At 51.6% G+C, this 27,246-nt stretch overlaps 1 protein-coding gene across 1 annotated transcript in view; it reads right to left on the reverse strand.

Annotated features, from left to right (window-relative positions):
* Positions 1–265: 265 nt before the first annotated feature.
* Positions 266–27,246, reverse strand: part of RHEB (Ras homolog, mTORC1 binding) — a gene marked incomplete at both ends in the record, with an annotated part of 40,158 nt that continues 13,177 nt past the window's right edge. The window contains 7 exons of the mRNA XM_084229516.1: positions 266–358; positions 2,956–3,037; positions 3,686–3,733; positions 3,843–3,899; positions 7,248–7,330; positions 12,704–12,771; positions 18,031–18,102. Coding sequence (XP_084085642.1) covers positions 266–358; positions 2,956–3,037; positions 3,686–3,733; positions 3,843–3,899; positions 7,248–7,330; positions 12,704–12,771; positions 18,031–18,102 — 503 coding nt within the window. The remainder of the gene's footprint in view (positions 359–2,955; positions 3,038–3,685; positions 3,734–3,842; positions 3,900–7,247; positions 7,331–12,703; positions 12,772–18,030; positions 18,103–27,246) is intronic.

Raw genomic sequence — 27,246 nt, forward strand, 5'->3', positions numbered from 1 at the left:
ACACTGAAAAATTAATGCCGATAAAATCTTGGTCATAATATTATTAAGAAATACAATATATAAATTGAAAATATGATTGCCTGAAATTTGAACATGGAAGTGAACTCATCTGGACAGAGTCAGAGGTGAACATAATCTGGAAGGGGAAGCTCTGACCCAAATGCAATCTCTCAGGTTAACAGAAGAGGAAGAAGCAGAGTCTATCTCACAGGTGGCGGGCGCTTGCCCCCCCGCAGGCCCGGCGTCCTCGGGGTTCACAGCGGAGTCACATCACCGAGCAGGAAGACTTTCCTTGGGAAGCGGCCCCATCCATTTTTTCTGCCTCCAAAATTATCCTTCTGAAAACGTCCACAGCAGTCTGGTGACAGAAAGCGGAAACGGCGTGAGTTCTGACGGGATGCGCCCCCCTGCAGTGGGGCAGCCAGAGCCCCAGGAGCCCCGGCCGCCTCCCTCCCAGGGGACCACCCCACGTCCGCGCCCACCCGCTGGCCGAGCACGAGCGCACCGGGCTCCGGCCCCGCTGGCATCGGTGTCCATGGTCGCAGCTGCCAGCCCACCCCTCTCACCCTCCGCCCCCACCCCACCCCTCTGCACTGCCCGGCCCGAGGCCAGAAAGCCGCTCGCCTACCGGCTCTCACCCCCGCCCCACGCCAGCAGCTGCCTACCTTCCCTCTCACCCGAGCCTTGCTTATCGCTAACCGCCCTCGAGCCCCGTCCTCCCTCACCCTCAGAACCCTCAGCTCCGACTCCCCTGCAGTAAGCACGTGTCACCTTCAAGCCCTGCTCTTATGGTCACAGGCCAACCGTCTTCTTTCTGGGGCGTCACTGTCCCCAGGGCCACTGCTGGCGCCCACACCCTCCTTTCCCCCAGGGGGCTGTCTTCCACAGCTCGCTGCTCAGCCCAAAGGGCAGCCCCACTTCACAGGGAGGTGCCAACTCAAGGCGGGCAATTTCAGGACTGAGCACGCTGCTGGCAACAACTCTCCTCTCCGAGGACACGTGCTCCACCTCCACCCCGTGTCCCTGCGCCTGGGGACAAGAGCCTTTTAAGGCAAACTAAAGGATCCGTTTCCTATGCGCATTTCCCACGAACCCCCATTCATATCTGGGCTTGCAAAAGCTGCCCACTGCCTTTTGAAGGTAATGGGGAGACTCAAGAACAGACCTTCCTGGAACCATTACAAACACGCCAGGCCTCCAGCTCCAGGCCGAGGAGCAGCTCCGTCACACCGCAGTGGGGCGTCCTGGTTGTTCTCACCGAGACAGATGACGCCCCTTCTTTACAGGGAGGGGCCCACGAGGCAGCCCTGCCCTGGGGGCGCGGGAGATGATTCCACATACACACCCAACAGCGACCCACGTGTGACACACATCATGGGACCCGCCTGAGGTGAGACAGACACTGAGGCCAGCCGGCTTGCGGCGTCACAGACTCTCACAGAAGAGGAGCGGTGAGGCCGGCCGACAGACCCAAAGGTGGTTTTTGTCAGTGCTGGGCGCGGGGCGCCAGGATGGCAAGGACCACGTGGCAGGCCTGGCCATCACCAGGCACCATGGTTTTTTCCAGGAGGGAACCTGTGAGATGTCCTTTCAGCCGCTTTCAAACGTGGCAGGGCTGCGCTATCAGCCCCCAGGCCGTATGACCCGCCCCAGGACTTCCTCATTTTACAAACGGAAGTCTCTGCCTTTGAGACCACCTGGAAGTTTCTATAATACAAATTTCTAGGTACATGGACAAAACAGGAAGAACCACACACCAGCCATCTGGCCCACAAGCAGATTCAACGTGCCCCGCTGACAGCAGAGCGGGGACACCGTGCAGGTCGGTCCCGAGTCCCGGCTCCGCGGAGCGCCAGCACCAGGGCTGCACCCGAGCACGGCAGCTCCATCCCCGATACATCCAGAACAGACTCGAGTCTCCCCACACAACAAGGCCTTTTACCGAGAAGAGTCTGTGTCCCTCCCCACGCTCTGGGCCCAGGAGGTCCCTCTCCTCACCACCAGAAAGCGTGGCACAGGGGAGAGAGGACTGCATTTTGGATTTTAACTTTACACTTTGGATTTTAGATTTAAAATTAGCCCAAGTGCCCCTCCCACATAAAGCAGAGTGAGCTCAGAGAAGTCCTTTTCCTCTCTGCACCTTTGATTTGTCTAAAATGAGGTCGATCTTCAGGGGCGCCAGGCAGTTCTGCGAGCGCCTCTCAGCCAGGACCAGCCTGCAGTCTCCTCGCAGAAATGAAAACCAGTTTGTCTTAGGGGAGGGTCAAACAAGGTGGCAGGTGGAAAACACTCTATGAAACTGTAAAAGGCGTCACAAATGCAAGAGGTCAGAGAAGGGACACTGCAGCGGCAAAGGCCAGCCGGTGCCCACGGTGACTGCGGAGTGGGGCAGCAACGAGAGGGAGCCGGAGGAGAGCAGACCAGGCCAGCCCTCGGGTCACGGCCCCGCTAAAGGCGCTGCGCCCCGCTCCACAGACAATGGGCCGCGCGGGCAGTCTCTGAGTCAGGGCGACGTTATCGGGTTGGCAGTGCCAGAAACAGCCAGCGACAGGCGTGGGCCTGCAGGTCTACGTTAAAGGCAGGAAGGAAGAGGAGGAGGGGGCTGCGCGGGGCCTCCCCACTGAGGTGCGTGTCTGAAGACCGCAGGTTCTCCCTGCACCTCAGAGCGCCCGGGGGGTAGTCTGGGAACAATGCTGTTGCCGAAGTGTTAATTTAAGGTCTCCTTCCTTTTCTCTGTCTGGACTTACTTCTGTACCAGCCTTTCCTATGACACACAAGTAGGAATAACGTCTGCTCCCAAAGGTAGAATTCCCTTCCCTACTCACTCCTGTTCTCCTGTGGACACCCAGGTCCCACCTAAGCGAGGCGCTGACTGAATCAAAACACAGCACCTGCGCCTCAGAAAGCAACCTCAAGATGCCATCAGAAACGGCGGCAGGAGTTTAAGATACGCACCTGATTTTCTTTAGCAGAAGATTCCAAAAAAGCTGCATTCCAAGACTCTGCTAAGGCCTTCCCCTCCTCGTAGCTCACCACCCTAAAGGAAAAGGAAAATCTAATTAAATTCGTGCTTTCCTGTCCGCGGCACGCAGCACCTGCAAGCGGCTCACCAAGCAGGCTCCGCGCCACCCATTTTCCCGTATGGATGACAAGCTCGCTCTGGTCAGCACCGCACTGAGCGTGGAGCGACGCTTGGGCTGGGGGACAGAATGGGTGTGGCCTTGGGAGCCACCCAAGCTCCTGGAAGGCCCACGGTCCAGAGCCCGCGGCAGCAGCTTCCGGGTCTCCATGACCTGCCACGACAGACCGTGATGCAGCCCGGGGTCAGCGCCCAGGGACGGGCATTCTGCTGCGCGCAGGCGGTGGTGCTGGCCGGCGTCCTCGCCCGGCGCATCCCTCGTCCTCACCCCCCCATGCCGGGACACGCCTGTGGGAGGAACGGAGTGCTGCCATGGTCTCTTTACAGACCGCACAGAAGAGCAGATCAGACACTTTTCCACGATTGCTCTTTTCTAGAGATACGCCTTTTAGGGCGGGGAGGCGGGCGCAGTGGCTCCTGCTCCGGTGGCCACAAGCTGGCCGGGCCCACCACGCTCGCCGCGCCGGCAGCAGCCACAACGGAACTTCGGGGATCACCACCTTGGACCCGATGGAATAAACCCGTCATTATTTACAAGTCACGTACCTTTCCATATGCAGGTCCTTCTTATTCCCGACCAGCATGATGGGTATTCTGCAAGGGTAAGAACAAAAGGCCCACGTCAAGGGGTCCGCGCCAGAGGTCACCGCCCGGCTCTGCTACCCTGAGTGTAGCTAACGAAAGAGATGAAATCACTACTTACTGGACTTTCCCCACCATATCCAGCAACTTGCCGTGGATAACTTTAATCACTTCAAAACTACAAAACAGAAAGTGTACAGTCAGACGTCCACTTGAGTGCTGACGTGTTTCAGCCTGTCAGTGACGTTTACAGGGGAAGGCAGAAACGGTCACAGATGCACCATGTCTACGCGCAATAACCCGAACACCAGCAAGGCCCGCTCCGTCCCCAACCACCTTCCCGCAGGGGCACGCGAGAGGCGCAGGAGCCCCACCGGGACGCTCAACGCGAAGTGGGCGCGCGCGAGCTGGGGCAGCCGGAGGGGGTGAGGAGCCACACCAAACCTCCATCAGCTGCTGAGTAAACACCCGTAGACTCTATGAGCTCGGGGGCTCCCACAGCGGGGCCTGTTGCCCGTCTTTCCAGGTGCACCCCTCGGGTGGCGTCCTGACCCCAGCGCCTCGGCTGGGGCTGGCTCACCGTGAGCCGGCGCTCTTTCTCACGCCCAGCTTGGCATTCAGTGAGGTCACCGTCGACTTGAAATCGGCCACAGCAGGATGGCGTGATCACTCACCAGCTGCCAAATGGCCACATGCCACCCCCAGTCAGAGAACCTGTGGTCACATGGGTGCCAGGCCCAGGATGGGCCTAGCTGCCACTCGACTGTGCCCCCCAGGTCTGGGCCTCCCCACAGAGCGCATCAGCACAACCCTCCTTTTCTTCTCAGCACAGGGACCTATTGAGGCAACAGATGGTCCCCCGCTCCCGACTGGTCACGGCCCCACCTCTGACCCTGTGTCCACTACTACTGCCGCCATTCATTCTGCTCCAAGCAGCACAGGCCTCTTGCTGTTCCTCTCTTGGCAAGCATGCTCCGGCCAGAACCTCTGCAGTCACCTTCCTTATGCCTGGAATGTTCTTTCTCCAGATCGCACTATAACCTGCTTCCTCACTTTTTTCCAAATCTTTATGCAAATGTCACAGTTTAGTCTTTTCAGCTCATCCATATGATTCGCAAATTCCCTCTATGTTTCAGTTCCCTCCCTGCCTTGTGCTGCTCATCAGCACCGCCCCAGACCCACGCTCTCAGCCTTCGCCGCTGACTTTCCTGCTCATACCCTCAACTAAGCAATACCAGCTCCATGATGTGCATTCACTGTTGTATCCAAACTCCTGGAGCTCACTGACTAAGGCCCTATGAAGGCATCTGAAAGCACCGCCTGCCACTGGACCTGAAGGCACGTGTCACAGCAGTCACAGCAAGCCAACAACAGGACCTGGGTGTTGTGAGCACCCGAGGCTGCGTTCTGGAACCAGTCTCTCAGCATCTCCAACATTGAAAAGTGTGTGAGTGCTGGGGAGGGTGGACAGTGAAGAAGCGGCAAGTAGTCATGGCAAGAGCTGAGGCTGCGTGGGTTGCAGTGAAGACCCCGCCCTTCTGGATGCACAGCCCGTGGAAATGCCCAGAGGGAAGGCTGGGCCTAGTGACTGGCTTCTAGTGAGTACACTACGGCAATAGCAATAATCAACTGTCATTCCGAGATGAGGTTGTAAAAGACCTGGCACCAATCGTGCTGGAAATTCGGTGGCTTTCCCGTGACCGCTCTGATGGAGGGTCACCTGGCAACGAGCCACGGGCAGCCTCAGGCCAACAGCCAGCAAAGACCTGGAGCCCTCGGTCCAAGAACTCTCATGGAGCCAGGTGCTGACAACAGCCCAGGCAGACACCCCACTTTGCTCAGAGAGACCCTGAAGCTTAAGCCACGCCCAGGCTGCTGAACTAGTAAAGCTGAAATAATAAATGAATGAGGTTTTAAGCTGCTAAATTTGGGGCTGATTTGTTACAGACTTTTACTTGAAAGGAAAGCAAATATCTGTACTTTTGTTGTCTTCAAACATCATTTTTGTCAAATAAAACCAAAGCAGCACCAGTTCCACATAGGGCCGACAGACTGCAGCAGGCGCAGCGGCTGAATGGCAGGAGGGCAATGTCTAAGAAAGGACAGAGATTATGTGAAAGAGCAAAGAGCAACTCAGAGTGGACGGAAGTGCGCAAAGCCAGCCTGGAAGGTGTTCAAGGTCCACTCTCCCCAAGGTTCTAGAAATCCACTTTATTCTGACAACAGAATTCTAACGGGTTTAGAACCCGATGATTTGCTGGGATAACAACAGGCTGAATTTCAAACTGCGGTCCCAAGCCAGTACTAAGATGTGTTCTCAATTTAGTGGGTTACAGGCAGCATTTCCAAAAAGTTGAAATAGTTCACACACAGGAAAGGCATGCGTTACGGGCGACACGTGTTTGTGCGTGCTGTGCCAACACTTCTAACCGGGGCTGCCGCTGAGGACTGACACGCGGCGGCTGGCTGTGCCGTGTGGCGGGGGAGACGTCCCGCTGCGGAAAGTGCTTGCAGAGCGCCCATCTCATTGCTTGCCAATCCTGTTATGCCAGTCACACGGATCACAAACTCATAATTTAAGTTCTGAACTTTTGTAATACGAGGTAGAATTGTTTCTCTGAAACTCAAGGTGGAGAAAAGGGTTACTTGGCACATTCGGAGGGCAGCGGGCGGCACTCTTCCTATGAAGTCGCGCGCGCAGCGGCGAGGAGTCCAGGCCTGCGCTGCCCAACACGGCGGCCGCCGGTGGCCCCTGAGCACCTGAAATGTGGCTAGCGGCTGGCAGAGGGTAGCGCAGACGCAGAGTCCCACCGCAATGGCGGGCACTAAGCAACCTCGGGCAAGCACTTTGCATCCCTGTCACTCAGTTTCCTCCTGCGGGAAGAGGTAACTCTCTCAGGCAACAATGAAGTGAAACAATAGGTGGTCTCACATACCCAACTCCCCACTCCCACTGTCCCAGACGCTCAGCAGCAGGTCCTCGGCATCCAAACTCCCTCCACTGGCTCTGCTCAGCTCTGTGCTGCTCACAGCCACAGCCCCCTCCTCCACAACACAGGGCGCCCCCAACAGGAGGCGGAGGTGTGAAATGTGTGTCCAGAGGAGCCATTCACAACCCACTGTTACATAGTAAAGTGATCTTATTACTCAAAGATTTTATTGCATAAATTCAAAGGATAAAATATTTAACAAATTGAAACCCCCAGATTATATCGGAAGGTCTATTTCCATTAATATAATGGAAACACAAAAGGTCAATTAACCATTTCAATTAACAAAAAAACTCAGATTGTGTTCAATTATCTCTCTAGCTTGAGGTAAACATACAGTTTTTATTCCGTGGGTGCAAGAGCACACTTATCTGGGTAAGTTTTCCCCACAGCAACCTGTCTGTTCCACAAGATAATCACTGCAAAACATTTACCCTAAAAATTAAGCCTAACTGTAACCACAGCAAATTGCAGGACACTCTAAGAGGATTAATACTATCTTCCTGTAGCAACTCAAGCAGCAGGGTGAGTCTTACCTTTTGGTTGATGTAACAGAATACACAAGAATATAACCATTAATGTCTATGGAGTACGTCTGAGGAAAGATGGAATATTCATCCTGTGGAATGAAAAGAAATTACATTTGAGTCAAGTCCTCCCACAGCGTAACGTTACATGCAACCTGTCCCGGTTTTTCTGTATCAACCTGGTCAGAGAAATCAAACCCCACATTACTCCACGAACATCACCACACACGAATCTGCTTAAAGTGAACCTGCGTAGGTCAATACGGAAAACGAGCGTGGCCTCTCTAAGACTGCAGGGCAGGCTCTGAGCTGCGCACGCTGGAGAGAGGAGGGTGCAGAGAGGCCGCGTCACCAAGGGGAAGAGCCACTGCTCTTCAATTTTGGGGATGAAAAGGCCAGAATCTCTCAGACCTCATAGGAAATGACAAGCACTGCTGGTTAGTTCCATAAATATGGATTTTCGTACTGAAATTGCTACCCGGACCCACGCTCTGCGCGCAGCACAGTGGCCTGAGCACCCACCTGCCGTCGTCTGGGCTCCGCCAGCAGGCGAGAGGCCAGGAGGAGGAGGAGAATCAAACATCAGCCCTTTGAGATCAGGTGGACCATTTTTTGAGCAAGTCCAGGACTTGCAGACACCTGCAGACACAGGCAGTAACAGTGTCCTAGCGCCCAGTTTTAAAATGCTTTACAAAACTGCTTTAGACACAGAATTCTAAAGCATACGAAGGCCCTAATGTCATTGCCGTTTTCATCAGCACATGACACAGTCTGATACAAACATTTCGTTCTTGGCTTAAATACAATTGTCAATATATCACACACTAGTGCAAAGCACTAGTATAGAGAAATCACATCAAGTCACCGTTCTATCAAGTAGCTGGCTTTGCTAACTTTGTAATTCTATAGCACTTTATGTTCACAGCGATCCTGAATTATTACTACTTACCACAAGAAAGTGTCCTTGAAAAAATAAAGCTTTACTATCAATTCTCTGGTATCATAAATTAGAACCATTAACCAGAATTACAAGCACGACTATAACAGCATTTCTGCATCATGGTGCTCACGACACATGCTAAATCTTTACTTTCATTATCAGCAAAATTCTCATTAAGTTGAATTCATTTTAGTATTGATTTCTGAAAACAAATTTTGGTGACCGGAATGATAAATCTTTTCACCCAGATGAAAACAAAATCCCACGATCTGAGTCACCAGCTCAGCTAAAGTAAAGCAAAGTTCAAGTTATCTCTGCCCTGAGAGGAAGACGTGGAATGAAAGAAAAGAGTAATCATAGTCAAAAAGCAGGGTGCAGAAAAAAGCTACCGTGGAGCTCCCAGCTGTAACAGCAACCCAAAGGGACAAAATTCCTAGGGATATTAAGAAAATGAAAGAGTACATTTTTTCCGAAGAAAACCTTAAAATACTCTAGAGAGAAAAGACTTAATGGGAACAAGGTGCTGTGTCCCTTGGCAGAATATCCAGGCACAGGGCGCCCCACTGCCACCTCCAGCGGGAATGCGGTGCCGCCCAGGCCGGTCTGAATGTGGGGCCGTGGGCGGCAGCCGCGCGGCAGAGGGTGGGAGACAAACAGCGCGGGAGCTGAGCAGACTGGACCGTCTACGCAGATGTGCTCAGACTCGGGAAGGGGCGCACGGTCACATGGCATCTCAGCCAGCAGGGCCAAGGGCACCCTCAACGAGACTGGCAGGAACAGGTGCGCGCCACCCGGGCGGTGAGCTCAGTGGGCGTTAAGTCACACCTCAGCAGAAATGTGCTCCGGAGGAACCAGAGATTTCAGGGTGAGAACTGGAACCATGTGCAGAGTAGACGGGGGATGTTTTAAACGGGGGAAAAGATTAGCCAATTCAGCAACGTGAAAATGAAAAAAGCCTTTCAAATGAAACCCATAAGCAAAAGGCAAACTGAAAACAAAAATCTGGCAGTTCAGATGGCGCGCCAGGTGCTGCCTGTCTTCACTCATGAAAGGAGCCTCTCACACCAGCGAGCAGAGACCCAGCAGCTGATCGGAAAAGGGCAAAGCACATGGTCAGGCGAAGAATTCAGACAAGGAGATACGAATGTCCCCAAATGACCAAACTCCTTCCCGACAAGAAAAATACTTCTTCAAATTACAGAGAGATTCGTTTTCTATTTACTGCTGGCAGGAACGAAGCTGCGACCGGCAATGCACACTTGGCCCGTCCTGACACGCGCCACCTCTCTGACACACCTGCGTGCGGGGATGAGCCTTGGGCAGAAAGCAGGATAATCTCCAACACAGAATAATGTTATGTTGCTTTTGTGTTTAAAAAAAAAAAGAGTAACTCCAATCTGTACTTGCACACTTAGGGACTCGGAAGCACCTACTAGAAACCAGTAACAGAGGCTCGGAGGGCGGGCTGAAAAAAGACTCAAGTTTAACGTAAACTTACCAACCCTTGATGCTACTGTATGTCTGTAACGTGCATGTATTACTATTTTTTTTTAAAAAGGAACCTAATACTTGTTTTTCTATTAAAGGGGAATTTGACATAAAAACTGCTGTCACCCACTCACTGTCATCGAGTCTATTTAAATGAAGCCAAACAAAAACCGCAGGCAAACTGCTGGAAACAACTTGGACGTCATGACGTTCACCGCCTTCCCGAGCCGGGCCACGCGAGCATTCAGAACTCGCGCTTCCCCTCCCACCCGCAGTCCGAACCCCACAACCTGTCCACGGGAATCGGATTTGGAAACAGCCCCGGGAGCAGGGCACTGCAGCGGCCCCGCAGCAGAAGGGCTGCCCGAGCCGCCCCGCACGGCTGGGAGCGCCAGCGCGGCCCTCACCTCGCTAGAGCGTTTAAGAACCATTGGCTGTGACGACAACAAATTACTCAAAGTAGCTACATTTGAATCCATTTTGGGCAAGATTCTCCCAATATTCTTCTCCAACAGTAACGGGCCCCAAAGGGCGGAGAGGCAGAGCAGTCACGGAGCACGCCCTCGCCATCTCTCCCGCAGCCCCAGGCTGAGGACCGGCCTTAGGTGTCCTTCTCGGTAGCACTCTGTCCTCGCAAGGGCTGAACACTCACGCAAGCACGCCTGAAGCAAACGGCAGCCCAGAGAAGTGCTTTCCGTCCTGACAAGGGGAGAGGACACAAACACCCGCTCCTTCCACAGACCCCCTGACCCCCTCTTTAAGCTCCTAAGTCTACCCGAAATCATGCAACAGCCCTGTGAAGGCGGGCACCGCCAGGGTTCTGGAGCGCAGAAGGCGCCCGTGCTTCCTGGAGGTCACTGGGTTAGAGGAAGTCAGGATCCAAAGTCAGTGAGACTGCAGAGCGCACACTCCAGGCAGCTAAGAAATACTGGTGTGTGTCCCCACCCCCCCCCAAGTCTGCTAGAAGAGGCGTTTCTATAGTAACTTTACTTTAAAAAAAAAAAAAAAAGATTTATTTATTTATTTATACAAGCACTGGGAACAGTCAGAAGCACGGGAGGGTGAGAGGATTCACCAGAGCCAGAGTGGGGAGCAGAACAGGCAGACCGACGAAGTACACCGCTGAGGGGAGCAGCGGGCGGCAGGAGAGGTCTGCGCGCCACGTGGGACCCTCGCTGGCGGCCGGGATCTAACCAGTGCTGTAGAGGCTGCGGGCAGCTTCGTAGCCCAGTGCTCAACCGCTGCGCCACCAGGGAGGCCCAGTAACTTTACTTGGAGTCCATTTATCAACAAGCAGCCCCACCCCCATTTTCCATGACTTTAATGAATTTAAACCAAAGGCAGCAAAGACACCCGAATCTTGATGAGGGCCCCACTTACAATGGCGTGGCCAGGTGTCTAGCCAGGACACTCTTGGTTTACACCTGCTGCCTCAGCATCACTGTCACTGGTGCCCCCCCACTCCCACCCTGAAGGGCGCCTGGTTCAGGCAATAAAACACACTGCTGCCTTGACAAGACACAAACCTCAGAACCCACCCATACCCTGCCTGGAGGTGCGCTATGTTCACTTCTAAGATAAGCGGATAACCTGCAAGGTCACCTGTGCGGCTCCTCCCAAGGTGCCCATGCTCCCTGCATGCCAAAAAGCTCCACTCCAACTCTGGCAAGGCCTATGTGCCTGGTGGCAAAGGCATGTTACAGGCACCACCAGATGGGGAGTGTGGTGTGTATGGTCACATGTCACTTCTGTCACCTGCACCTTTGATGTATTCTATTTAAATCTTCTAGAATTGAAACTTCAGGGTTTCTCCTGTGTTAAAACACTCTACAGAGCCATTTCCTTGCTTCATTAGAAGGTTACATGTCTACATTCACTTCAAAACAAAGCACCAAGGGTTCATGGCAAACCCAGAGGACAGGCCACAGAGCTCCGGGTCTACCCCAGCCTCCCCAAGTTCCAGAAGAAGTCTCCATCCAACCTGGCAGACCAGTCATGCCATACCAGCTGCCCTCCAGATGGGCCAGTCCTTTGCCCTTTATAAGAAGCAAGGTGAGGGCCTCCCTGGTGGCGCAAGGGGTTAAGCACCTCACTATGAAGCAATCCGCTGCCTCTGCAGCATGAGTTCCATCCCCAGCCTGCCGGGAAGAAACCCACATGGTGCAGTAGACCTCTCCTGGCTTGCCCGCTGCTCCCCTTAGCAGTGTGTTTCAGTCAGTCTGCCTGTTCTGTTCCCCACTCTGTCTCTGGTGAATTGTCTCACCCCCCGCATCTCTGGCCTGTACCCCAGCTCTTGTATGCATAAATAAATCAATTTAAAAAAAAAAAAGAAGCCAGGTGAGGAGCGTCTCTACCCTCCCCACCCTCCAGTGAGCTGCAATAAATTCAGCCCAACAGAATGGTTTCTGGCAGAGGCCGGACCGGGTGCCATGGTAATGGGGAAGTTAAGCTGTAAAAAGGGTTTCCTTTATTTCCTTCAAGTCCTCCTAATTTCTTTCACCCACGGCTTTCAGTCCAGTTCCCTGGTGATGCAGGCCCCCTGTTACCAACACATTAACCCACGAAGAGCTTTCCTTGGGTCACATAACCTCTGACAGTGACTGGTGAGCAGAGGCTGCTGCTCCCTGAGCTAGCTGTCCACGCACAGCCACAAACCCACAGGGTCTGCCCTGCATCCTTTCCTCACTTTTCCTCCTGAAAAGATCTGCTTCCGTTCTTAACACAAGAGAATACTTACTACAAAGGGGGGAACAGCACTCACATGGCTCTCTAACACAGAATTAAAGCTTAGAAAATAGAAAGCTACCATCCTGTAAAAAAGTAAGGCCCCACAATGTTACAAATATATCTAAAATTCTAAAGTTGAAACAAAAGTCAGTTATTTGAAAACTGCCATAAATGTCTTTAGAAGACGAAGCAGACAGCCTGTTAGCACTCGGCCACACACCGTCACCAGGCTTCCCTGGCGCCGCCCCCGCGTGCAAGGCCAGGCCCAGGCTGTCCGATACTCTGAGATCCTGAGTCAAGAGATACTTACTTGCCCAGCTGTATCTACAAGTTGAAGATGATAGTCTTGTCCATTCACGGTGATCAATTTTGTGAAAGCTAAAGGACCAAAGAAAATTAATATTAGTAAAAAAAAAAACAACAAAAACTTTCAATTACTTCAAAATTTGAACAATGACAACCGAGTTAGAGAGAGGCCCGAACCACCTCACACGGAGCCCCTCACAGAACAAAGGCCAAAGCTCTGAGCCGACAGGTTCTTTTCACTTCCATTATCTAGAAGTACTGGCTGATGGACCAAAATCAAGTTGGAGTAAAGCCCAAATCTTTCTCAAAGAAGCCGAAACTGGGCACCACCACCACGCCTACAGAAGTTTAAACACTCTCTCCCTCTGTGCAGTCCTTCCTTGTGGAAAAGCGAAATCTATTACATAAAGTTTGAAGTTAGGGTGAAGCAAAAGCACAAAAATTTTCATTAATTTACAGGCAGTCTGGTGTCAGAGCGCAACGAGCGTACTGAATTGAAGAGCTGAGGACTTCCAGCACGCAGAGAAGCCGGCAGTCTCTCTGACAGATAAGCAGCAGAGGGGCAGATGTTGTGTGTGAAGCCATCGTTCCCACTTACTTTAAGCAATTTGTCACCATGTCTTTTCCCTACCGAGGGGAAAAAATCTGACTCAAATAACTTCCGGAAAAGTCAATTTAGAATTCTAAGGAGACAGATTTCAAACAAATACAGACAAAAGAGGAAAGAACTATTGATAGTAACAGAACATTAAAAAGTAACCATCTGGAACCCTGACAACTAAATGGGACAGATTTCTTGGCATATCCGGTCCAGCCATCTTGACTCGTGACAAGTCCAGTCTCTTGGCTAGCTGTTCGATTTGATAAGAGCTGGGCAGCAGAATCAACCCCTTGCACAGACAAGGGAGCACACACTTGGCCCACCCTCTCACAGCCAAACCAGAACGCAAAACCAGAGAGATGAAAATGAGCAAACCGGAGGTGACAAGGAGGATGGGCTCATCTGAAGGGTGTGTTCCACGGGGAGAGAAAAGCAGTAATTTTCAGACTAGCATCAGACTCCTGAAAGGAGGTGACAGAATCAGATGGTGAAAATGACAAAGCAGGGCACTCAAGCCAACTGCCACACGAGATCATCCTGTGTCCTTTCTGGATATGGTCACTATAAGGAAATACCAAACCAGATGAAAAATGACTTGAGTAGTTCAAGATCGGGGTATAATCTGCTTCAGCAGCTCCAAGAAATAATGCTACTGTGTGTCATGCCTCCCCTCATGTCACCGCTCTGAGCTTGGGATCACCTGGCGCGAGCCGGGCTTTCCATCACTATCAGCCAGGGGGCAGCCATGACGGTCCTGTGTGAAAACCTGCTCTTGACACCTTAGGTATTATCAAAATGTGCATTTGAGGTTCAAGGAAAATCATTTAAGAAATACCAGTGAGAAGGTAAACATGCACCCTTCCCCTGGAACCCAGTAATTGTGGCTGTGGAGCGTGGTGCAACTGTCATGAAAAGAATACTGAAACAAAACACCATTCATTCGTTCACAATTTTTCACGCGTGCCCATCTCACCACTAGCACTATCTGGGTGCAAGAGAGACTGCAGTCCCAGACCTCAGAGCTCTGCATCCCTGTGAAGGAAGTGGGGAGGGGCTGACTGACGGACAGACGCACACTGCCAGGCATGCTGTCCGGGAGAAGCATCAGGCAGTGGTGAGACAGCAAGGGCAGGAGCTGAGGAGCAACAGCATCAATGCAGTGGAGGCAGAGAGACGGGGAGGAAGCAGGAGGCCTTAGAAGATGTGGTAAAAACCTTGCATTTTTCTTCTAAATGGGATGGGAAGCAAAAGGTTTTGAGCAGGGAAGGACCTGACCTCATCTGTACTTTGAAAGGATGACAAAGGTTACGGGTGGGAGCCCACGGGCAGTGGCTACACAGACTAGCACGATCTGAAAGAGGGTGGCTGCACAGACTAGCGGGTAGAGACGGAGGGTGAGAATGTGGGATGCGGGGTGGACTTCTGAGCTAGATGCCAGAGCATGTTTTGGCTAATGTCGGGACGTGTGAGAGAATGCAGAGCTGGGAGGACTCCCGAGAGCCTGTCTGGTCTGAGCAGGTAGAAGCAGGGCCGCCTTTTAGCAACCCAGGGAAAGCCTGGGGGGAAGGGTCTTGCGGATGGGAGAGGAAGGTGTTTCAGAGCTGGTTTAGGTCTGTCAGGTCTGGGGCAACAGGGCAGTGAAAGAGCAAAGCCCAGAGTACAGGGAGAGGCTGGGGCCGCTCACCAGAGCCAGTGCAGAGCACAGCGCTGATGAGCCGGAGGCCCAGGCGCCCTGCACTCCTGGTCGGGAAAGGGAGAAGGTTCAGCCCAGGAGACTGGGAGAACTAGCCACGAGGGCAGGGTAGCGGGAGATCATCCAGCTGTTCCAGATGGGAAAGAAATACAATATTAACAAAAGGCTTATTAGCACATCTTTGCACAGAAAACGGGTGTGAGTCTTCCCACACTGAGCTGTACGATGAAGTGAAAGACCCTCCATCTGCGACGGAAGCCGCGTCAGCGCAGGAAAGAGGGGAGTGTGACAAGAGCTGACCGTCAGGTCCCAGACGGGGAGCAAATTCTTCTCCACCTGCCCGCTGCTTCCAACCTTGTAGAATGGGAAGTTTTCTCTGCCCCTTCTCTCCCCCAACCCTTTTTCAGCCACTGCAGAAATCAATCCAACATCCAACCCAAAACCCTGAAATCGCCCTACGCAATAGCTGCTTGCTAGTGAATTCCACCACGAAGCACGGTTCGCACAGATTTCTAAAATGTGTTACCCACAAAGTGAGCTGTGTGTGCCTAAAGCGTGCTGGGAACTCTGGTCACCTCTCCCTGAGAAGGCCACCGCCACGAGGCACTGGCTGGTGCTGCAAAACTCTTAATACTCGAATCTCCAATTTCCAAGAGGAGCTTTATTAGTCCATCAACGGTCTCACCTTGAGATGGCCGAAGCTGCACACCGCTGTCCTCTGCCTTTAAATTATAATCTACCACTAGTTAAATTTCCTCAACTCAATTAAATTTGTAGTGAATTCTTAGACTACAGTATCTACTAAAGGAATTCACATAAGGAGTTTTTTGGTGTCAAAATTTTCCCAAACTAGAAACTGTGCAGCTTTAGCCAGGTCATCCTCCAAGGCTCCATTTTCAAAGATGACTCCGTCCCAAAGCTCTGCTTTTGTAGTGATACGTCATAGAAATGTGTTGCCACTGAGTGTTTGCTACGAACCCTTGCGCTGTATTACAAAGTATAAAATAACAGCTGGATTATCTACAGAGGCCTGTGTTTTCTAAATCCACAAAACCGTCCATGCATTTACACCACTAGCAACAGGTTTAGCCAACCATTCCCTCTCTTACTCCCTCCCCTGCTGAACAGGGGACCCTGCTCCGGCGGGGGGAGCAGAGTTCTGCCCGGGGTTAGACTGTCACTGCACACAGAATTTGACGTCTGAATACGGTTCACCGGTTTGTAAGGGGTTCATGTATTTAATGTTCATTGCTGCCCTTGCCTAAAGACTTTTGGTAAGTATTTTGAACTCATTTTTGAGAAAACATTAAAAACATGATTAAAGACGATGCTGACAGCCTTGAAGGTAGGGTCGAATTCTACTTCAGAGACAGGATCGAGGTAGCAGGCTTTCAGTGAGAAAACGTGCTCTAGAGACTCCAGGACTTTCTTTCCAGTAAATTTGAAAGGGCACAAAGGCACACAATTTTGGGGGCAGAGTTCATTGTGAAAACGATTTCCTAGCCTGCTATGAATACATTCTTTATCGCTGTAAGGACAGGAAACCCTAAATTGCTGCCGAGGGCAAACATTAAAGCCAAGGTAGCTGTTTTCCTCTGTTCTTCCTCCAGTGGGGAGATCACCGAATCTGCTTGCATTCAAACCAGCCCGCCCCACACCCCACAGGCTGCTGTTCTACAGACCCACAGGGAGGAGGCCAGGACGCCTCTTCCAGATACGGCCAAGGTTACTCTCCAACTCAGGCCTGCCCAGAGCCAGTTAACAGCCAACAGGCTTCCTCCCCTGCGACCCACACCCGGAGACACAAAGGACAGCGAGTATTTTAAGCCAGAGGTCAGCACGCTTTTCCTGTAAAGGGCTGGAGAGTAACTATTTTGGGCTTTGTGGGCCACACGGCATCTGTTGTCACTGTTCAGCAACTCTGCTTCTGTGGAGCGGGGGCGGCCGAGGTAACCTGAAGGGAGTGGCGCCACTGCCTTCCAGCGACACTTTCCTTATGGATGCGGAAATGTGAATTTCAGGTCCATTTTACGAGTCACAAACCTCCTTCTCCTTCTGACAGCCACAAGGCACAAACCACAAAGAGCTCATGGGCCCTACCAAGAGGCAGTGGGTCTTTTGGGCCTGCGGGCCCTAGTGTGTCCACCCCTGTCGTGACCCTCCCTTAAGCCTCTCCCTGGCAAGCTCTGGGTAGGCGAGGGCTACAAATGGAGCCACCGAGCTTGAGGCATGTGTCGTCTTCATGTCTAATACAACATGCCCATCAGGCTGGGGTGTCACGTGGTTTACATTGGTGTGTTTCTGGCCCCGGAGCCACAGTGAGCGCTGGCGGTAGGCATGTGAAGTGCTGGCTCTAGGCCACTGCAGGTCTGAGAGCCTGGGCAAGACCAGCGCCCCCAAGGGAAGAGTCTCGGACGCTCCTCTGGGAGTCCTGGAATCAACACTTGCCTCATGGTCCCAGAATCCTTTAAGGAAGAATCTGAGCCACAGGTAAAGGCTGTGATTACTGGTTCTGGCTTCAGTGCTGGCCCCTGCACAGGGCTCGAAATGCCAAAGGCTAAGGAGCCAACTTTATTTTTAAGGTGGCAACCGCTCCCTCCTATCCCAGAATAGCTCATTTCTCCACAGGCTCCCTTCAGGTCTTTAGGAAGGGGGAGGGGAGGGCTGGTGCTTCTACAAGAGCAAGCCCCAAAGGAGGTGGTGAGTTTACATCCATTCTCTTCTAGCTTGGGGCACCTAAAAAGGGCCACTGTGGAGAAGAGGTGGAGGCAGACTGCTCCCCCTGCCTGCCTTCCTGCAGCTGGAACCTGAGGCACCACCAGAGCTGCTTTGGAACCGTGTGTGATCTCTCCAGGGCAGGATCTGGACACTGGAGAGAAAAACCATTCAGTAGAAATTGGCTTGGGAGGGTTTTTTGGCTCCCGTGGAGATCTAAAGGTTTAGCCAGTTTCCCTGCAATCAGTCTGCAGGTGCACAGGATGGTCACCTGCATGAAAAGGCGGCTTCCAGCCCACAAATCCTGGGAAAGGATACTTACTGTTTTCTATGGTTGGGTCGTAGGAGTCAACGAATTGGCCTTCAACAAACTGAATCGTCAGTGAGGATTTCCCTAGAAAAGAGAGCAAGAGTTCAGGTGTTGGGAGAGTCCGGCCCCAGTTTAATTATGTTGAAGAAACTGAACGTACTGGGATCAGAAAACATTCCTTCAAATGGCATCTGGGAAGTCTCAAGGTAAGAAAAATCACTGATTTGCTTTATGTGAGGAACTTTTTTTATGAGACACTTCGGTGATGCAACAAATTACTGACCAACAAGCACAGTAAAGCAACGCTTATTTTACAGCAGGTCTACTTTCCTCTGGCTTCATGGAAATCTGACCATTCCAGTGCAGGAATGAACACAACCCGGCGCTCACACAGGGCTGCTGGAGAGCTACCAGGAACAGCTCCCCCAGAGGGAACTGGGAAAACCTGGCATGAGGCCACGCACACTCCCTGAAGGCAGAGATCTCCCCTCACTCAGCACCGCCCAGGACTCCAGAGTCCCAGCGTGGCGGGGCTGCTTCCGAACCCAGCGCCGGGCCCTAGTCCTGGCTCACTCGCCACTGACGGCTCTGCGGGGGGAGACGCCAAGGGGCACCTGTGCAGAAACGCTGCCAGAACACGCGTAGACGCTCACCCAGGGCAGGGGTGGGGAAGTGGTCTCTCCCCATTTTCACCCCAGGCCGCTCCTCTCCGAGGGTCCTCAGGGCAACAGAAACATGCCCCTCCCTCCCTTAACGTCCATCTCCAAGGCTCTAGCAGGAAAGCCCCAGGAAGGCGTGCAGACCACCCCAAAGCCCAGTCTCCTGAGCTCAGGTCGCGCTTGCTTGTCTAAACCTCCAAGAGGTGTGTGTGACAGGAGGCCTGACGCTTTCACACCAAAGGCCGTCCCCTTGGATGTAGGAATTCATTAATAATAGGCTGGCTTAAACGGGAGAGCTGCTGGGAGACAGCCAGAAACCCCCAGGTTGGCAGGCCTATTCTCACGAGCAGCTAGACCTATAGGGCAACATGTCTAGAATTACTCAAAACTGAAATCATCCTCTACAAGGCAACTGACAAGAGTTTTAACACTCAATGTTACTTCCCACCTTAAAACCTTCATTGCAATCAGAGTAAGTCCCCAACACCTAAGCACAGGCCCCAATCCAGGGCCCACCCAGCTCTGCCCACCTCCCTAACCCCATCTGCTGCCCCTCCCCGCCCCAGCCCTCCCTGGGCTCCAGTCAGATCCCTTCTGTTCCTGCCAAGTTCCTGGCGGCCTCAGAGCCTTTGTTCTGGCCTCCCCCAGATCTCTGAAATATGACTCACTTTTGTTATTATTCTGGGCTCGAATGTCCTCCCTTCAGAGGAGCCTCCCCCAAGCCCGCCCCTCCTAAGGTGGCACCCTGTCGCAGTCACTGCCACAGCCGTCCTGTTTGACTTCTGTTTAGAGCTTCGTGTTATCTGAAATTCTCCTCGTCCACCAAGTTGCCTCCCACGACCAGTACAATGCCGAAAACACTATGGGTTTCTGAATACGTGTGAAACAAAAACTCAGACCACCACAGGGCACCCTCCTAGCAGACACAACAAAAGGTGACAACGTTACACACATGGCTAGGAGAGGTCAGTCCCCATGGGGGGCTGCATGGGACACAGGAGCCACCGGTAGACCAGGGGCGCCACACAGTTCAAATGGACTGTGTTCAAAAGAAATGATGTTATGTAAGTGAGTTCATAAAGTTCATTTAGCTCAAAATACAGATCCATTTTATGTAGTGAAATCAGGAAAATAAAACCCTCTTAAAAGTTAACAAAACTTGGGCCTCCCTGGTGGCGCAGGCGGTTAAACGCCGCACTGTGAAGCTGTTTGCAGCCTCTGCAGCACAGGTTCGATCCCGGCCGGCCAGCAAGGATCCCACATGGTGCTGCAGACCTCTTCTGACTCGCCGGCCGCTCCCCTCAGCAGGGTTTCCCTCAGCAGGGTTTCGTCAGTCTGCCTGTTCTGTACCCCGCTTTGTCTCTGGTGACTCTGCTCACCCTCCTGCACATCTGGCCTGTATCCCAGCACTTGTATAAATAAATAAATAAAAAGTTAACAAAACTTGAGACTTTAAAGGAGTAAGAAAATTCTCATTTACATTGACTATTACTGCTTAAATAAAAAAAATTTAAATAAGAAAAAGGAAACTTCTAGGACTGCGGAATCAAGGCATGGGCTTTATTAAGTGGCTTACAAATGGGAAGAGAAGGAAGAAAGCAGAAGATATTTTTCTTTCTAAAGAAAAACAGACAAGAGTTTAAAAAGAAAGTAAAGGGGCCTCCTGGTGGCACAGGGGTTGTCCCAAGCATGAGTATATCAAGCATGAGTTCGATCCCCAGCCAGGTAGCTGACCCACAGGGCACAATGGACCTCCCCAGTCTCGCCCGCTGCTCCCCTCAGCAGTGGATTTCAGTAGATCCGTCTATTCTGTTTCCCACTCTGTCTCTGGTGAATCTTCTCACTCCCCCTCCCCCGCCACCCGCAGCTCTGGCCTACACCCCAGTTCTTGCATGCATGCATAAATAAAATCTTCAAAAAGTAAAAAGAAAGTAAAGGGACTAAGGATTTTAGAATGGCTGGTTGGGCAAAAAATGGATTAAAAAAACTAGTTAGACAAAGGGTCCAGTCTGACAGAGGTGATACGCTCTCCTGAGACCCGATCACATCCTCTACATCCTGGGCCTGGCAAGTCTCAACCGTACTACCTGCAGGGGTGGCGGCAGAGCGCCTTGGCAATTACCATGTGAAATTTAGGAAGCCACAATCAAACTGCAAAGTCACACACATCTACAGAAATAGCATAAAAAGACATACAAAATGCAGTTTCCGAAAACAAACTACTTTAACAGTAAAATTGTTGATAGCCATTCAAAGAGCCCCTCATTTGTATCACAATGGGCCTAAATGATCTGCCAGGCCGCCTTTACAAGCAGCAGATGAGGCAGTGAGGTAGCGCGGCCCAAATCCCAACCCAGGCGGGTGGCGAGAGCTCAGTCACTGGGCCAGCAGAACCGAAAAGCCCGGTCCGGGTCCTCCGGGAGAAAGAGACCCATCCGGGGAGAAAAGGATGTTCATTAGCAGCAATGGGACTAGGCGAGGCTAGGCCTCCCCAGGGTCTCTCCTCCCCTGGGGGAGATAATGACTGAAATGAAGCAGGCACCGGAAGGCTGCATCTGCTGACACCGACACAGCAGTTTCCGCTGTTTTCATTAGAAAAGTAGAATTATGAGACCAGTGTCGAAATTGTTCCAGGTCAGCACTAAGTGATAATTAAACTTGGGAAATACACCACACTGCTCACCGTGTTCTCGGTCCCAGGGACAGTCCTTTCTGGCCTTTAAGGGGCGCACAGAAGGCCCCAAGCAGCAGCCTGCTCTGCTGCTGTGCGTGTGGTTTGCTCGTAAGCTACAAAAGCCACTGTGGATGGACGGCAAAGTATGTTCTTTATTTGGTCATCTCTAACATTCTTCCTTCACAGTAACTGTGTGGTTGCTCTGGCCTTTATCCACATCCAATCCAGACCCCGCCATACTCATGCGTTCCCGAAGAGGTTCCAGCACAAATCTGTGCAACCTCAGGAGAATTCCTGCAGATCCCCTCTGGAGAAACGGGATCTGGAAACAATACATCCACCAAACTAACGTGACAGCAGCACGCAGCCAGCGGTGCGCTTACCACACAGGGCAGCCAGCGCCGCACGTCACCACGCCAGAGTCCTGTGGCAGGTGACACTGCCCCTGCCCCGGTTCTCCACGCTCCCCCCCAAACTCAGCCACCTTAACTTTAAAAGTCATAAACATTATTTTTAAAGTTTCTTCTAAACTTTTACTTTCTTCAGAACGCTGCCACCAGCTGCGGGCGGCGGCGGTGCACGGCACAGTCTTTTCGCTCGGGGCTGTCGGGACAGAAGGCCGACCTTCGAGGCTGCAGACTCAGCCATGCTTCACGATGATCGCCAAACATTTTTACACAAAATATTTCAATGGTTTTCAAATTAATTTTGAACTAGACTATACATGTGTTCTTCTAAAAATAAAAAAGCAAACGAGCCCCACTCCCTCCTCATCTACTCCAGCGTTCTCTGCGACAGCAGCGTCACAGGATTTGGGGTGGGGAAGTTTCCATCTAGCAGTGTCCATTAAGTCAGCCCACACAGGGTCTGGGGGGTCAACCCACCCCAAGGACCTCTTTCCTTCACCTCCAACTCCTGCCCGGAATGGAACGTCCCCTACACATGTTGCCTAACAGCCCTGCGGCACAGCCCACTGAGGACCACCTCCGCGCCGCTTCGGCCCCTCCCCGCACCTCTGAAACCCTGGCTACTGGGGTTCCCTCCACCTGGACCTCCCACCTACAGGTCAGCAGGACAGAGCTTCCTCCCAGCACCCCCACTTTCCGACACCCATCACTCATTCCCATCAGACCACCCCTGGAAGCAACCCATTCAAGCCCGGGTTTGTGACTCACCAGCATGAAACCAACACAGCCAAGTCATCAGTGTATTCAGAGGAACACCAGAGTGGATTGCAAATAGGGAGCTCAAAACTTTTGTTCCCGCTATGTCCTCTTTTAAGACTAGGTCGTAATGCAACATATTCCTTACTACAGGCTGAAGTCACGGAGGTGAGGCTTACACCAGTCATTTAAACCCCAACATAAATCACTGTCTACCCTTCTTCTGTGAACCTCCTTCAATTTCCTTTCTCTGAGCCCTTTTGTTGGATCTTAATCTCATCACTCGCCTTTTGTGAGCCTACTGAATTCAGCCACAGAAAAGCCCCACAAGTTGTGGGGCACCAAGCTCTGGTCTTTCCGGTCCTGTCCTCTCTCTCTTCAACAATCCTCTCACGGCCCCTTCCCTCCCATAGTCGTCTTGGGTGGCCGGGGTGCATCAGAGTAACTTCCAACAAATACAAATTCTTAAAACCTGCCCAAACCTACCAGGAGAGAGTGGGAGTACTGACAACCCGGCCCCCAGCAACACTGAGCCACCCAGAACCATTGCCCTCGAAGACCAGCGACCCATCTGCTCCGGCCCCAGGGTGTTTCCCAATCCTCCAGCCACTTAAAGAACACTTGATCTGAGCAGGTCTAACCTTAATGAGGCGCGTGCCTAGCCTCAGAAGTCACCTCCTGTGACCACCGTGCCCTTCCCTCACCCTGCAGGCCTCCATGCACAGCAGCCAGAGAACAGAGCCCCAGAGCCCACGGGGCGCGCCTGCCCGAGGCCCTTTACATTACCACCACACAGTCAAGGGGGTGGCTATGGTTTTCTTCCCAGACAAGCTATTCTGGCCCACTGGCGTCTGGATCCTACTCCCTCCTGGTTGCTCTAAACTTCTCCCCTCCTGAAATAGTCACACACGCATTCTTAGTTTCTGTATCTGGACATTCCGTCTCTTCTGGCTTAACTGTGCTCTGGAATGTTTAAATACACCTGAAAATCCAAGATGACAGATGTTGACTTATGTCCCCCCCCTTTGCTCCCAGCACTACAGAACAATCTCATCAGGGGCTGCAGCTGCCGTGTGCAAGAGGCTGAAGCATAAGGGGGAGCGTACGCTACAGAGAAGGGCCTCGGCCACTTAAAGCTCTACTCCACTAACTCAAGGTAACAGCACCCACGGGGACGGGACCCGTGCGTGTCCTGCAGTAATCTGGCCATACCACCTGCAAAGCAATGTGTAGGGTAAGGAAAAATGTTAGGCTTTTCTGCCCTCCCGCCATCAGGATGGATGATGGATCCCTGCGGTCCTGAACGCATGCCTGATGGCGGCACCTGGACTAGGGGGTGGGCATAGGCAGATGGGATTCCCCTGGGCTGAGACTGGGCTTTTAAGGGCGGCGTCATTAGGACGCAGTAGAAGCCGAAAGAGAAGCCAAGAAAGCAGCAGAGAAGCCGAGAGCAGAGAGAACGCCGGAGAGCCCAGACAGAGGAGGATTTGCTGGGGGCTGGGAGGCCTGCCAGCCGCCCGGCCCCCCAGCACCCCTGACTGCTGTGTGTCTGGTAATCTAAATAAAAAAACAGAAAAAGCCAGAGGACTCTGACTCCTCCTTTACCAGGTCTGCATGGGATCAGAAAACCTGCTCTGTGCCCTATCCTGCCCTTATACAATGTCCACTGCTTTGAGAGCCATCAAGGAAAAAGTCAGATAAGAAGAGGCTACAGCTATGGAGGAAATTAAGAGGGAAGCAGCTTTCACTTCACTTTACAAAAGAAACACCAGTGAGAGTGGATGGACAGAACAGCAAGAAACTGGCTGCTGTGATTTCTGGACTGGGACTGGCCTGCTGTGACTTCTGGAAGACTATCTCCAGGTGGACTATGTGCTACAAAACAGATGTGGATGGTTCTGCTCCCAGCCCCTGGGTTATACCTGCACTTGGCCAAGTGGGTTATACCTGCACTTAGCGTTCCACCTGGGGTTCCACCAGTGACCGTCGGCGCTGCTCGCCATCTGCTGTGTAACAACAAGGAGATCAGCTCCCCCATTTTCGACCACCTTTCTACTTCCTGGCTCCATTTCCTACCAGCTATAGTTGTTCCCAGGTTCAAGACTGGTGCCACTTCATTCCCTTTGAATCCTGAGTTTCCAGAGTTGACTGTGGATGAATCCACTTGTTTCCTCAAGGTTCTATCAAGCAGCTGCTAAGTGCCAGGCGCATCTCCACGCACTGGGACACGTTAGTGAAGTAAGACCCCCCTTTCTTCCTTGGTACCTAAATTCGCATGGAGATACACATTAAAAAAGAGAACAACTGTAGTAAACTGGAGGAAAATCTGGGCGTGTATTTATTTCTTGTAACCAAAAGACTATAGCAATAACCATGATTTTTAAACCCATGAATTAAATAGCAACAACGAGCAAGTATTAACACATGAGAAATAACCCGCAAATACAGACCTCTGAGACAATTTGTGGGGGGAGGTGAAGAAGAGGAAAGAAACCACCCACCCGAGGCTGGCCAAACCACCCGCTCTATCAAATTACAGGAAATAGAGGGAGGGGGCAAAAAAAGAGTTAAATACTACAGGTAGACAATAGCAAAACCCAGATTTTGAGTAGCAAAATCAGGACCCCTACAAACCAGAATTTCTAGAGGAATGATCCATATTCCGGCATTTCAGAATTCCTCCGACAACTCCGATGCGCAGTCCGAAAACCAGTGGGCTAAAAAGCAGTGCTTCCTCAGCGTTAAAGAGCTCGCCCAGGGACTTTGTCAAAGCACGGACTGTCAATTCATTAGATCTGAGGCGGAGCCTGTGGGATTTGCCATTTCTACCAAGCTCCCTGATGACACTTACCTCCAAACCAAGTCCTAAAGTTTAGAAGTTGGTTCTCAAAGTTAGTTACACTCTGCAATCAGTCAGGGAACTCCAAATTACGCCTGGGTCTCAGCCCCCCATAAGTTTCTGATTTAATTGGTAGAGGGTACAGCATCCAGGGCGCGGGGCTTTTCAAGCCTCCCAGGTGATTCTAATGTTACAATCAAGTGCCTTCAATCAGGACCAAGGAAGGCAGAACAGAGTTCTGGAAGAACCGCTGTTCCTGAGGTGAACCTCGGTCTTCCACACACACGGGTTGTCGCTTTCCTTCCTGCTTAAGCCTGTATGAGTGAAATTAACCTGCAGTGAAATTAAAAGTCTACTAACATGACATTATTACTTGTGTTACTGTAAATGAACTGAAAAGTATCTTCTTAGGAGGCTAACACCCCCTCCCCCCTATACCCAAGGGATTTGTGACTGACAAGGCCTCCCTGCTGAAAGGAACTTTCTACTATCACTTGACAGAATCTAAAAGTAAAACTTCCTCAACAAAGTTAGGTCTTTGGAACAGAATCAGGGGTCGGTGATGCCAAGGCAGAGACTTCAGAAAGCTGCTGAGCAAGCTCTGGGCCATGGGTTTGTGTTTGCTGAGGGCGGCAAATAGGACACAGCGACAGATACCCTACGGGCCAGGACCAAGCTCCTCACAGGCGAACCCTCAAGTGCCAGCAGATGAAAGTGGTTAAAAGCCCACCAAGTGGGGTCAAGATGGGTGGGGGACAGGGGAAGCGAATTCAACTCAAACGTGAACACGCAATCTCCACCTACGAGAATATCTCCATATAACTGAAACAGCCACTAAAACAGTCGGAATAGGTGAAATTAATTTTATAAAGGTCTGCCAGAGACATTCACAAAATATGTTGTTTCCCAAAAGATTACTAAAGGAATCACTTCTTTTAAGAGGGTCCCACATGGCGCGCAGACCTCTCCTGCCGCCCGCTGCTCCCCTCAGCAGTGTATTTCGTCACTCTGCCTGTTCTGCTCCCTGTTCTGGCTCGGGTGAATTCTCTCACCCTCCCTCGCTTCTGACTGTACCCAGTGCTTGTATAAATAAATAAGTAGATCTTAAAAAAGAAAAGAAAAGAAAATACAGATGAAATGTGATCAAGGGAATACAAAAAAAAAAAAAAAAAAACTTTTCACAAACATCCTACTAGAAAAAAATTTTAACAACCAAGGTAGCATCTTTTGAAATACATTCCTACTCTTTGAGATGTAAAATGTAGATATGCAGGCATTTCAAGTAAGTAACAGAATAACTATAATCCCCACAGAGCAAAAAGAGAATGTATTTACCATAGCATCACCTTTTCCCATTTTGAGGACAGTTGTTGGCAGATGGGGGGGGGGGGGTGTCAAGGGCTGATGAGGGCACACAAGTAAATCAAAATGACATCACACCCTGGCTCCAGAAACAGTAAATCGAAACAGGGAAAAGCAGGCTTAGAGCTGTGGAAACAGGACAGCAGGTAAAGGCACAGAATTTGAACTTGGATTCACGTGGTGCCTCCCAAGCGCAGCTCCATCCGCAAGCGTGGTATCAGGTCACATGAAATCATAAACATAAGGGGCAGTCATGATGTCCACCATATGTCCAGTGCTGATCATTACACTCAAGCATGGAAAGGTCAGTAAAGCCCCACCCAAGGCACCAGCACAGAACAGGACACCCCAAACGGGCTGGGTTCCAGGCCACTGCAATAAAGCTAGTGTCACAACAGAGCAAAGCACACAAATGTTCAGTTTCCCAGTGCACCACACTGCACATACATCAAATGTGCAATAGCATCATGGCTAAAAAACCAGCATCCACACCTTCACTCAACATGACAGACACACAAATGAGTGTGTGCT

This window comes from Talpa europaea (assembly GCF_964194135.1).
Source record: "Talpa europaea genome assembly, chromosome: 3".
NCBI lineage: Eukaryota > Metazoa > Chordata > Mammalia > Eulipotyphla > Talpidae > Talpa > Talpa europaea.